The sequence below is a fragment of the Gracilinanus agilis genome, chromosome 2 (assembly GCF_016433145.1).
Source record: "Gracilinanus agilis isolate LMUSP501 chromosome 2, AgileGrace, whole genome shotgun sequence".
NCBI classification, from domain to species: domain Eukaryota; kingdom Metazoa; phylum Chordata; class Mammalia; order Didelphimorphia; family Didelphidae; genus Gracilinanus; species Gracilinanus agilis.
In genome coordinates, this window is record NC_058131.1 from 573,186,933 (window position 1) to 573,200,324 (window position 13,392).

The following is a 13,392-nucleotide window of genomic DNA, read 5'->3' on the forward strand; positions in this document are numbered from 1 at the left end:
TCTTTCTTTCTTTCTTTCTTTCTTTCTTTCTTTCTTTCTTTCTTTCTCTCTCTCTCTCTCCTTCCTTCCTTCCTTCCTTCCTTCCTTCCTTTCTTTCCTATTTCTTAATCCCAGTTCTTATTCCTATCCCTCTTTAATCTCTTCATTTCCACACTCACCTCTGCAGGCTCCCAGACATGTGGAATCTTCCTCTATATGCCCAAATTCTTCCTACTTACCCTTTAGTATCATTCCTATCACACTCGGAATTAAGAATAAAAACCAGTCACATTGGAGCCGAACCCAGAGAGGTCTTTGGCTCTGTGAGCATCCTTGTCTGCACAGTGAGCTATGGCTAAGAACCAGAGCCTGGACCCAGAGTTCAGTTTTCAGGGCTAATCCTTGGTTGTTTCCTCAAGAGAGCTGTGGATAGGGGATGGGGGTAAAGAGAAAATTAGTGACTTAAATGCTCGATTGTTTAGCATTCCATGTGCTACTAATCTGTCTAAATGAAAGTGACGGAGCATTTCATTTGTGAAGTGTTAATGGAGCCTTCTGCCTCAGGATTGGTGGGAAGTGGAATGCAGGCAGGCGGGTAGCAGGGGGTGGTGCTCCTGGCCCATCCATCTTCTGAGTCATTACAGCCTGCAAGGAACAGCCAAACCTATTAGCACATTTATTTATTTAACAATTTCCGAATGGGGAGCTCAGCTTGATCGCTTTCAGATAGAAATGTCAGGCACTGGCATTAAAGTGGAAGCATCTCTCATATATGCTTGGAGAAGGGACCAGTCGGGATGTTCCCAGATTTTGCACAGGGTCCCTTAACTCCCAAATCTCTCATCTCTCACCAATTTGCCTCCTGCCCAATTCCACCTGATACAGGACAGAATCATGGAGTAAGTATATATTAGTGGTTAAAGGAGCTAGATGAAGGGTCAGTAGGGACTGAGATGAGAAGAGAAAGACACAATAGCAAGAGAAACTTTAAAAAATTCTTTTAATACTTTATTTTTTCCTAATTACATGTAAAAATAATTTTTAACATTAATTCTTTTTTAAATTCTGAGTTCTAAATTTTTTCCCTCCCTTCTCTGAGACAATACTCAATTTAACATTGCTTATATATACATATGATATTATGCAAAACATATTTCTTTTTTATTTCTTTATTTATAAATATTTTTCCATGTTTACATGATTCATTTTCTTTCCTCCCCTCTAACCTCCCCCCTCCCAGAGCCGACAAGCAATTCCATGGGGTTGTACAAATGTTGTCACTTGATACCTATTTCTACATTATTCGTTTTTGCTATACAGCAGTTTTTTAAGGCATACCCATCTATACACGTGATAAGTGACATCATATGTACAAAACATATTTCCATATTGGCAATTTGTGGAAGAAGACACATTTTTTTTAAAACCCATGAAGAAAATAAAGTGACAAATAGTGTGCTTCAATCTGCATTGATTCCCATCAGTGCCTTCTCTGGAGATGGATAGCATTTTTCATAAGTCCTTTGAAATTGTCTTGGATCATTGTGTTGCTGAGAATAGCTGTTTTTCACTGTTGATTATCATACAATACTGTTGTTACTGTGCACAGTGTTCTCTTGGTTCTGCTTGCTTCCCTTTGCATCAGTTCAAGTAAGTCTTAGGACGGAGACCTGGGAACTATAGAAGATGGAAAAACTCCTTTTTAGTCTTGGACTTGAGGCATATATTTTCTGACTGTCCTGTCATCCAAGAACTTCTGGGTTCCTGCCTTTCCCTCCTCCCATTTCCCTGCCTCCCCATCCCCACTCTTCCTCTTCTTCATGACTATTTCGGCCTCCCTCCAGCCCCTGCAGAATTCATCCAGCATCCCCAGTCCATCTCTCGCCCAGCTGGAACCACAGCAATGTTTACCTGCCAGGCCCAGGGGGAGCCACCCCCCCATGTTACATGGCTGAAGAATGGACAGGTCCTGGGCCCTGGAGGCCACGTTCGACTCAGGAACAATAACAGGTACTACCTATGTCTAGAACAGAAAAGTATTCATTTGAATGATCAATAGAGGTGGGAAGGGCAGATCTAAAAGGAATTCCAAGAGGAAGTGGCTAGAGGTGGTACTCTCTAAGTAAATCCCATATAGTATTTGGAAACTTGGATAGATGGTAGGGTGAGAGAGGAATCGGTGAAGGATTTCACTTTACAGAAGAATTCTTGGCTTTACTGAAATAGTCATTGCAGGCTCCTCACACACCAACATTCTTGGTACATGTAAATTTATGATTTTATTGACAAAATTCAATTTGCACATAACTTTTTAGAAAACATATATGTAACATGTGACTTAAAAGTCTGGATTTGTATGGTCTTGAGTTCATGTCTTGGAGGCTTCGAATCATATACCTGTGTTTGACTCATGCTCCCATTCAGGATTTGTCTGAGAAAAGCAAGATTTGATTTATGTCTAAATGGATACTTGACTCCCATGTTACTCCCATGACTCCACTAAGTTACCAAAGTATCAAAAATCAGGGCAAGTTTAATCCTAAGGAAAATGCAAAGAATTGGTATACCTGAGCCATTAAATAGTCAAAACATCTTTCTTTTCAAATGGGCCTCTGTGTTCTTTCCTGGAAGGAGAATGAATTCAGGGTTATTAGAGAACAGAATAACTCTGCCCTTTGAGCTCCATTTTTAAAATGTAGTAATACTAACAACAATAGCTAACATTTATAGAGCTCCTATTCTGTCTTGGCTCTATGCTAAGTGCTTTACATGTATTGTCTCATTTTATCCCCACAACAACCCTTGGAGGCAGATGTTGTCATTTTCTCCATTTTATAGATGAGGAACCTAGTGTAAAAAGTGATTTGCCCAAAGGCACACAGCTAATAAGTGTCTGAAGCCAGATTTGAAATCAGGTCTTCCTGATTCCAGACTCGGTGTTTTATCTACTGTGCCACCTACTGTCACTGTCCCCCTGACACTCTTAATGTAATATGTCCAAGAACCACAGCTCTCTTGAGTGAACCAGCCATGAACTTGAGTCAGTGCCAGAACAGAATTCTCAGGGATTTCACATTTTGTTTATGAAGTCCACAAGAAGATAGATGAGGCTTATTAGTTGTCTCAGGAGGAGCCAGGGCATATCTGGGCCACACATGACATAGAAGGAAGGAAAGGAGAAAGGGAGGAAATTAAAAAGGAAGGAAGAGAGAGAGGCAGTTAAAGGAGGAAGGAAGGAAGAAGTCAAAGAAAGAAAGAAGAGAGGGGGGAAGGAAAAAGGAAGAAAGGAAGGAAAGAAGGAGGAAGGGAAGGGGAGAAGAGACCTATCTGTAATTAGCTAGATAATGATGTCTCAGCATAAATGGAGAACAACTCATCAAAGTTTACTTTCACATTTAAGACCTTGTCTTCGCTTAGCCAGAATAAGCAGTTGAACACAGCAATGGGTATGATCAAAAAGAGGCCTTTCCTGAGAACCAGAAGAACCAACTGAGTTCTGGTCTTGGTTTTCTACAGACTCAGTGTTTGAGCCTCCATATCTTCATCTGAGACAAATGGGGTTGATGAGAGTTTCCCTTTCTGCCTATAGGAATTCAATGAAATCTAATAGAGAAAGGCAAGACATACATAGTGAATAAAAGGCCAGCCTTACATATAGGAAGCCCTAAATTCAAGTCCAGATAATCTATTTAAGCTCTTAGTTTCCCAGGCAGCTCAGTAAAATTTTAAGATGAATAGTCGAGCTGTGTGTGTCAGGAGGCAAAGGTTCTATCCCTGGAAGACCCCCACAATGGATGAAATCACAAATTGTGTGATTTCAAAAAGCCAAAACAACTAAGTGTATATAAAAAATGCTTTAGATAGTACCAAGTGGCATGTCTGCACAGGTGGTACAGAATGATTCTCTATTCTGCTTTTATTCTCCATCTCTCCTTCCTTCCAGCACACTGACCATTTCTGGGATCGGCCCTGAGGATGAGGCTATCTACCAGTGTGTGGCAGAGAACAGTGCTGGCTCCTCCCAGGCCAGTGCCCGGCTGACTGTGCTGTGGGCTGAGGGACTCCCAGGACCTCCCCGAGATGTACGTGCGGTCTCCGTGTCTGCCACTTCTGTCCGTGTGTCCTGGAGTGAGCCACTGCTAAATACCAAGGAGATCATTGGCTATGTCCTACACATCAGGAAGGCAGCAGGTGGGGCCAGAAGTGGCATCCCTCAAATTGGACCTCCTTGTCCCCTTCTTCCTATTTTTACCCCTTTATTTTAGGGCTCTTCTCCCATCCTCTCAATCCTTGTTCTCCCCTTCCTTCTTTGCCAGTTAGTCAAAGAATATCGATTAAAGCCTGCTAGGTACCAGGGAATTGGAGGGGAGGATGAGATGGGAAGAATGGATTACTTGGAATCCTGGGTGAGCTAAAGCCAGAGGTAATAAATAGAGTAGGCTGGGTGTCAGGGGCAGGATGGAGAGGCAGGGGAAAAAGGTACTAGGAAGGCTGGGCAACCAGTCGTCCTTCTCTACATCCCTCTTGTCTTGAGGCTTCTATATTGGCTTTCTCTCCCTCTCCTAGCTGCCCCCTACCTACCTTTCCCTTCCCATGACTAGGTCTTCCCTCCCCTCATATTCTGAGTCTCTACTTTTCCCTCTACTGGCCTGACCTTTGAATCTTGCTCTCTTTCCAAGGCTTGGGGAATCCCCATCCCAAAGCCTCCCTGTGGGCTCTCATACTCTCCCCTCCATTCTTCCCATTCCCCAGATCCTCCTGAGCTAGAATATCAAGAGGCTGTTAGCAAAAGCACCTTCCAACAGCTGGTGAGTGACCTGGAACCTTCAACAAGCTATAGCTTCTATATCAAGGCTTACACTCCTCGAGGAGCCAGCTTGGCCTCTGTCCCCACCCTGGCCAGCACTCTGGGAGAGGGTAAGAACTGGACTTTGGGAATTGGAGGGGAGGAGGAGATGGGGAGAATCGATTGCTTGGAATCCTGGGTGAGCTAAAGCCAGAAGTAATAGCTAGAGAGTAGGCTGGGTGTCAGGGGCAGGATGGAGAGGCAGGGGAAGAAGGCTGAGTTGGAGGCTTTGCCTTCGCTCTGAGAGAGAAGGAGGACCCAGTACTTACATTTTAGCTTTTCTGTCTCTGTCTCTTTCTAAACCTCCCTCCCTCTCTCCAGTTCCTGCCCCACCAGCACTCTCTATCCGGGTTCTGAGCAGCAACTCTGTCCAGCTACTGTGGGAGCTGCCCCCTAAGCTGACACACCGCGATGGTGGTTTCAAGCTTTTTTACCGCCCAGCAAGTCAAGCACTCTTCACTGGTCCCATCGTACTGCCAGGAACTCTCACAGCCTACAACATCACCCAGCTGGGTAAGGGAGCCAAGGACCTCTCACCACCCACCTCATGTTCTTGTCATGTCGTTGTCGTTGGTCAGTAATGTGGGCAGTAGCCCTGGTACGTTAGTGCTGGTAAAGATGAGTTGTGTGTGTCCGTGTGGTCAGTAAGAGAGCTGCGTAGTCACTGTGAACCAGCATTTGGTGGCTTATGGTTTGGTGAGGGGCGAGCTATAGTGGTTCATGTGGTCAATAAGGGAGGTAGTTGGGTGACTCAATGGATGGAGAGCCAGGCCTAGAGATGGGAGGTCCTGAGTTCAAATGTGGTCTTGGACACTTCAAGCTGTGTGACCCTGGGCAAGTCCCTTAATACCCAATGCCTACGTCTTACCACTCTTCTGCCTTGGAGCCCATACACAGTATTGATTCCAAAATGGAAGGTAAAGGTTTTGTTTGTTTGTTTTGTTTTGTTTTTTAAATAAGAGATAGCTTATGGTGGTCTTTAAGGGCCAGTATGATGGGAAAAGGAAACTAGGTGATGCAGTAGATAGAGCACTGGATGTGGAATAAGGATGATCTGGTCTCAGATCATTGCTGGCCATGGGCAGATCACTTGACCTTGTTGGCCTCAGTTCCTCATCTGTAAAATGAGCTGGAGAAGGAAATGGCAGGCTGCCCCAATATCTGTGCCAAGAAAACCCAAAAACAGTGCCAGGAAGAGTCAGACATAACTGAACAAAATAGTGGGAAAAGGGTCGTGTGTAGTGGTCAGAGGTCCTTAAGCCAAGTCTTCATTCGATAACGAGTTTTACTAAGCGTCTACTATGTATACAACAACGAAAGACATGACGAATATATAAACATTAAATTAGTTTACAGTCTAGTCTAGATATGACAAATATAAATAAACCTAAACCTCTCGATTACATGCTCAATGCTTTAGAGACATGCAAACAAAAGCCTGCAGAGGTCATTACCGATGGGGACGATGGAGGAAGGCTTGACAAAGGAGGTAGCGTTTGAGTTGGGCTTTTGAGTTGAGAGAGGTAAGAATTCCACAGGGAAAGAAAGGAAAGAAAGGAATTAAAAACTGATTTTAAGCCTTAAAAAAAAGAAGGGAAAGAAGTGTATTTTGGGTTCAGGAAACATGATGGTCAGCAAAGGTACAGAGCCTGGAAAGTAGAGAGTCTCTCCAGGGGACAGAGAGCAGTAGAGTACCGCTAGAACATGGAGTCTACGGAGGATATTAATGGGACATAAGTCTGAAGAGGTGAGATAACACTAGACCGTGGAGGGCTTTGCCTGTCAGATGATGAAAGTTTTCCATAGGCCACACGGAGCTAGTAAAGGGTTTTTAGCAAAGGAGTGACTTGTCTATAAGCAAGATTCATTTGATAGCTATATGGAGGATGTTGATCATTCTGGTCATTCCTTCCTAAACTAAGGCCTCTGGTTTCCCAGATTATGCTCAGAGGCCTGTATCCCTAAAAATACAATCAGCCTAGCATGATTCAGTCCCCCTGTCCTCTCTAAGGAGCCCCTATGGTCTTGTCCACAGATCCAACTGAGGTGTACGAGGTAAAGCTCCAGGCCTACAATCAACACGGAGATGGCAATGCCACTGTCCGATTCGTGTCACTGAGGGGAGCCTCTGAAAGGACAGGTAAAGGGAAACAGATAGAACAAGAGGAAGACACATGGGCAGGTCCATCTAGAGGGCCTAGGGTGATGGGCACCCTGAAGAATTAGAATGTGGGGCTGTAGGCCACGGGTCCAGAGTGGCTGAAGCTCCATTGGTTGTACCCATACCAAAAGTCGAGATTGCATGTGGCCAGGGGGAGGTGGCAAAGGAGGGATCCTAGAGACTGAGTCACCGTGGACTAGGAGAATTGTAGTGCCCCTAACCTGGTTCTCCTTGTTCCATCCTTGTTTTAGCACTGAGTCCCCCCTGTGACTGCAGGAAAGATGAGACGAGCAATAAGACCTCCGCCACAGGCATCATCATCGGCATCCACATCGGAGTCACCTGCATCATTTTCTGTGTCCTCTTCCTTATGTTTGGCTACAGGGGCAGGTAGGGGACAGGGTGGGCCAGGAATGGGGTGGGAGAAAAGAAAGGGAAGAGAGGAAGGGGCAGGAGGGAGTTTTCTGACTTGTGTTGCTGGGGGTGCTGGATCAGGAGGGGGACAACCTCTTCCCGCCAGGTCTGCTAATCATAGAGATGGGAGGATTTGGTTGGGTTTTGTGTCCAAGGTAGAGATACCCAGTCTAGGGGTGGAAGAAGAATCAGATTAAATGGAACATGGGCAGAAAGTGATAGATAGAGGTCAAAGTTTAGTCACTTTATCCATCTAACTTGTTCACTGTTTCTCCTTCAATCATCTATTTTTGTCCTGCCTCTCTAATTATTTCTCTTTCACTCAATACTTCTCATTCACTTTTTTAAAAAACTCTTACTTTCTGTCTTAGAATCTATACTGAGTATCAATTTCAAAGCAGAAGAGTAATAAGGACTAGGCAATGGAGGTTAAGTGACTTGACCAGGGTCCCACAGTTAGGAAGCGTCTGGCAAATTTAAACCCAGAACATCCTATCTTCAGGCTTGATTATTTACTTTTTAAAAATAAAATTTTATTACTAACTTTTGTTTTTATAGCACCTTAAAGTTTCTTCTGTATCCTTCTCCTCCCACCACAGTCATCCCTTATAAAAAAGAATTTCATTCATTCTTTCAGTCTTTCTCTTATTCTCTCTTTCTACTAATTCTTTGATCCCTCTGTTTCTATATTCTCTCTCTTTCCTCTTTCCCTTTTCTACATCTCCATCTCAGTATGTTTTTCCTCTTGCTCTTAGTCTCTGTATGATATCTCCCCAATAAAATGTATGCTTCCTGAGGGGCAGCACTGTTTCTTTTCTGTTTTTCAGCCCCATTCCTAGCCCATTTTCCAGCACATAGAAGATGTTTAATAAGTGATTTTTAAATTGAATTGTGCACATCTCTTTCCTAGGCTCCTCCAGTGTAAGGATGTAGAGGACCAACTGTCCCCACCCCAGGGGCCCCGGAGCCAGAGGGACCTAGGTATTCTGGCTCTGAATGGAATGACCCAAGGGGACCGAGGCCAGATCAATGGGGATGAGAAGCATCTGGATCTGAATGAACTAGAACAGTTATTCCCACTCTCTCTGGGTTCAGGGCAGCAGGGCGCAAGGCTTATGGTAAGTTTGCAAGAGAACTGGGAGAATCATTCCCTACTTACTTAGGCATTGAGTATGGGGTTACATGCAGAAGCATCAATGTCCTGACTAATCAACCAACTGATGGAGTACTCCCAGACTCACCATTTAGTTCCAGGCTCAAACCTCAGCTGCTGCTCTCAGGCTTCTCCCTCACCCACATTTCTTCTAGACTAACCCCATTGTGGAAAGTGCTCCTTGGTCCCATACTAGGCAATCCGAAGTTCAGAGAAGCTAAGCCAGCAACCTGGAATTATGTTGCAATGAATGAATGAAAAAAATTGTTAACCACTTATTATGTGCAAAGCATTGTGGTAAGCACTTGGAGATATCCATAGAAAAATAAGATGAGGGGCAGCTGGGTAGCTCAGTGGATTGAGAGCCAGGCCTAGGGATAGGAGGTCCTAGGTTCAAATCTGGCCTCAAATCAAATCCTAGGTTCAAATCCGGCTGTGTGACCCTGGACAAGTCACTTAATCTCCATTGCCTAGCCCTTACCACTCTTCTGCCTTAGAACCAATACACAGTATTGACTCCAAGATGGAAGGTAAGGGTTTAAAAAAAAAATGGTATCTACTCTCAGAGAGCTCACATTCTAACTTTTTTTTGCAATTAAAATTAATATGCAATATATCCTTTAGTAGCAATCACTTGTTTTACACAGTTTGGCATGAAATTTGTAAGATTTGACACCTACCCTTAATTTATCATGAAATCACATATCACAATGGATTTTATTATTTTTTAAAAATTGTTTATTCATTTTTAATAATTACATGTAATAACAGATTTCCATATAAGTTTTCTGCAGTTATATGATCCAAACTGTCTTCCTTCCTTCTTCCCTCCCTCCCCTTCCCAGAACTGGCAAGCAATTCAATCTGGGTTAGACATGGATTATCACGCAAAAAATATTTCTATGTTATTCATTTTAATAAGTGAATAATCTTATTAAAAAACCAAAACCCCAAATCATATACTCAAATAAACAAGTGAAAAATCATATGTTTTCATCTGCATTCCAACTCCAACAATTCTTTCTCTGGAGGTAGAGAGCATTCTTTGGCACAAATCCCTCAGAATTATCCTGGATCATCAATCTTTATTATCTTGAGCAAGCTCACATCTAATTGAGGAAGACAACACATTCAGAAGGGTTTAGCTGCAGTGTGAATGGAAAGGCCCAGTGGGCCAAAAGGCAGAGCAGTTGGACCTTTAGGGTATGGTGGTAGAGCAGATGCCAATGCCTGGTGGTCTGCCATCTTACTAAAGGATTCTTTTTGGTGAGTCCCTGTTCATCCAAGTAATGTAAGCAGCCATGTCCTCTCCTTGGGTGGTAGAAGAGGAATAGAAGGTAGAGGGGTCCAGCCCATGACTGTTGGGAAGAAATTGAAGCTTGGGCATTGAGCTCCCTCCTATGGGCTCTGGGAATTGTTGGTGGGGTGGTGAGAGTGGGGAGGAGTGTGAGTCAGAAACAGACTGGGAAAGAAGGGAACATTAGCAGGAAAGTTGGTGTCTGTTCCTCCAGTCCCCCTAGAGCTCATAGGGAACTGGGTGGGAGGGCCAAGAGGGGAGAAGCACACATTGAGGCACCTGAATTTACTCCAACATGACAGATCAGCCTGTGCATTAAATTGCCCAAGCCCTCAGTCTTAGTAAACTGCAGCTTCCCTATGGAGGTTATTGGGGAGGTCCTGTGCCTAATATTTCTGCTTTTCCTCTTCCCTCAGCTGGAACCTGGATCGCCCGCACCATGTGATGAGACTCAGCTCTCCACCCTCCCACCTGATGAGCTTAGCATCCTGGAAGAACAGATAACTGAGATGTCCTGTGTGGCTGCAGGCACCCCACCCCAACGGGATGAAGTGACCAGCCCCAGCCCCACCAATGAAGAATAGTTTGCCAAGTCTCCCTATATATCCCCCTAAGATGTCCCAGCCGGCTGCATCTGGACAATGGCTTGGGCTTTGAATGGTGACTTCTTCAATCTCAGGTCAAATGAAAGATTTCTTCTGTCAAGCTGGGTCTGACCAGAGACTCCAAGAGCATGCCTTCTGAACTTGTCTGGGCTGGAGGCCACTGCTAAGGTATATACCCTTTATACCTTCAGGTCATTTAGGCCTGATCCTCCTATAAGAGATGCTTCCATGGGAGTAATGGGGAGAGGGAGTCTCCCCTGGCAATCCTTGTAGCCAGCTCCCTGATACTCTCATGACTCAAGATCAATTTTCTTAAAAAAAGAAAGAAAAACAAAAACAAAAAAGAGAGAGAGAGAGAAAGAGAGAAAGAGAGAGAGAGAGAGAAAGAAAAGAAGGTGAATCCTTCCAAAGTGACTCCAAAAATATGCTCCTTCTTCCCTCATCATCTTTGACCCTGGCCGGGTCCCTCTAATACTGTTTTTCCCTGATGGACTCCGTCCCACCCCGGCTAAGTGGCTCTGTTCACTTCCTCTTTTTCTCAGGATGGTTTTTGGCTGTTTTGACTCTTGACTACAAAGCGTGAGAGGCACCTCAGCACCTACCTCAACCGGAATGAATGTCCTTGGGGGAGGGGAAGTCCAAGGACCTACCCCTCCAACCCCATAGAGCCCTTTAGGCGCTTGGTCCTTGCTCTATCCTACCTCAGGTCCTGGCTCTGGGCCCCCAAGCTCCAGGGCCTTGTTTAGTCCAGATATAAAGAGAAAAAAAGAAAGGAAAAAAAAAAAAAAAAAAAGCACTTCCAGGCGCAAAAGCAAAACTTTCTACCTCAAGGTTCACTCCAGGTCACTTATTCATGTCCCTGGACCTCTTTCCTCCTCCTTTGGTCTTCCTTCTCCCCTTTTCTGTCTCCAATTGAGCCATCCATGTTGGAGATGGTTCCCTGGATCTGCTGTGAGAGGAGAGGAGAAAGGGTAGATAGTTACCTATTCCATGGAGACCCTGTCCCTTTTTTTTCTCTCATTCTCCACCTCACTCCTGCCCTTGCATAAAGACAACTTTAAAAAAAAAAAAAGAATGAAAAAAGGAAAAAATATGGACCTGAAAACCCTGATGACAAATGATCATTACTCCCCGCAAAATGAACCACCTCATACCCTTGATCTTACCATCACCTAATATCACTCCTAGATACTCCCTTTTCTCTTCTGTTTAGTCTCCAAACTCTCCCCATCTACCTCCATTCCATTACAATTTCATATCCATCCTCCCTCCAAATGTACCTTCCTTGGCCTCTGTTTCATCCCCTAACCATCTCATTTCACTGAACTCTTATCCCCATGCCCAATCCTAGCACCCTCTCTACTTTATTCCTGCCAGTCTCCCACTGGCCCCGCTCCCAGAGTGGTACGTCTCTCCCATCTCCATTTTGCTCCCATCTAGGCATGGGCCCCAAGTGATTGGAGGTGGATAGAGTAGATACCCTAGAATGTACTATGATTGTGATGAGTGTGTATATGTGTGTGCGTTAATGTGTATGCCCAGGCAAAGACCCCTGGGACGCCAGCTAGGCCTACCCATCTCACCCTACCACTGGGCTGTTGGCATGGCCTCCATTGCCAGATATTGGGCTGAAGCTATTTTTAAATGATAGCATGTTCAAGGTTTGGATTTTCATGGCCTGTTTGGGTTTTGTTTGGTTTTGTTTGTGATTGTTCAACAAACAGAAATGAGAAGAAACAAAATAACTATTTTTGATTAAGCACAGAAACATTTTTTTAAATAGAAAAAAGAAAAAAAAAAGGCAACCCCATCCCTTTAAAAATGTACCCCTCAAGTATGAGCAATTAGACTCTTAGGGTCCTGCCCTCCAACCTCACCCCTTTCCCTCATTAGCCAATTAGGTTAAAGAATTGTGGCGTTGTTATAGCAGTAGGGTTGTGTGTCCATGGGGTTTCAATGGGTAAATAATACAGTGACAAAAGTGCTCCTCTTCTCCCAGGTGCTCTGTTGGCAAGCAGGGGCTCTCAGAGCATCCTGGTCTCATTGACCACCAAAGTCAAGGAGACTGGAGGGTTGGGTCCACATAAGACTGCTTCTTTCATGACAAAAATTCTTATCTTTCCTTCCATCTCCAATCCCTGTTTCTACCCTTCCTGGGGTGATGGAGCAGAAATAGAGAGTACTGGAGAGGAAACAAGGAGAGAAGGAAGGGGGAGCTGGAGCCCTGGGCTACCTAGGAGTTTCTTGCTGTCTGCTCTGTCTGACTGAATAAAGTCCTGTTGCCAAAGTGAACATTTGTTTGTTGTTGTAGTGAGGTGGGCCAAAGTTGGGGAGAGAAGTTGTGGGGTGGAAGTTGTAATTTGGTGCTACATTTGGGATGCTGGAAGAAGAATACTTGCCTATGGTATCTTTTTATTTTTTTTAAACCCTTACCTTGAAAAAATCAAAATGGGCAAAGAGGTAATAAAACTATCTCTTTTTGTAGACAAAATGATAGTATATGTGAGAAATCCTAGACTTTCAACTAAAAAGTTAGTTGAAACAAACAATCATTTTAGTAGGGTAGCAAGATGTAAAATAAATCCACATTGATCATCAGCATTTTTCTATATGATTAACAAAGCCCTGCAAGAAGAGATAGAAAGAGATATTCCATTTAAAATAACCACAGATGGGATAAAATACCTGGTAGTATACTTGCCAAAACAAACCCAAGAGCTAAACGAACATAATCATAAAACACTTTTTACACAAATAAAGTCAGATCTAAATATTTGGGGGAAATATTAATTGTTCATGGATGGGTGGCAGAGCCAATATAATTAAAATGACATTCCTACCTAAATTAATCTCCGTATTCAGTGCTGTCTCAATCGAATTACCAAAAAATTGCCTTATTGCATTAGAAAAAATAAAAAATCAAGAATATCAAAAGGA

The 13,392-nt window shown here is 43.8% G+C and overlaps 1 protein-coding gene across 1 annotated transcript in view; it reads left to right on the forward strand.

Moving 5' to 3' along the window:
• The window catches only part of IGDCC3 (immunoglobulin superfamily DCC subclass member 3), a 72,324-nt gene extending 59,577 nt beyond the window's left edge, over nt 1-12,747 (forward strand). The window contains exons 7-14 of the mRNA XM_044660117.1: nt 1,824-1,989; nt 3,923-4,170; nt 4,732-4,896; nt 5,147-5,338; nt 6,861-6,965; nt 7,238-7,376; nt 8,311-8,518; nt 10,267-12,747. Coding sequence (XP_044516052.1) covers nt 1,824-1,989; nt 3,923-4,170; nt 4,732-4,896; nt 5,147-5,338; nt 6,861-6,965; nt 7,238-7,376; nt 8,311-8,518; nt 10,267-10,434 — 1,391 coding nt within the window. The 3' untranslated portion in view covers nt 10,435-12,747. The remainder of the gene's footprint in view (nt 1-1,823; nt 1,990-3,922; nt 4,171-4,731; nt 4,897-5,146; nt 5,339-6,860; nt 6,966-7,237; nt 7,377-8,310; nt 8,519-10,266) is intronic.
• The last annotated feature ends 645 nt before the right edge of the window (nt 12,748-13,392 follow it).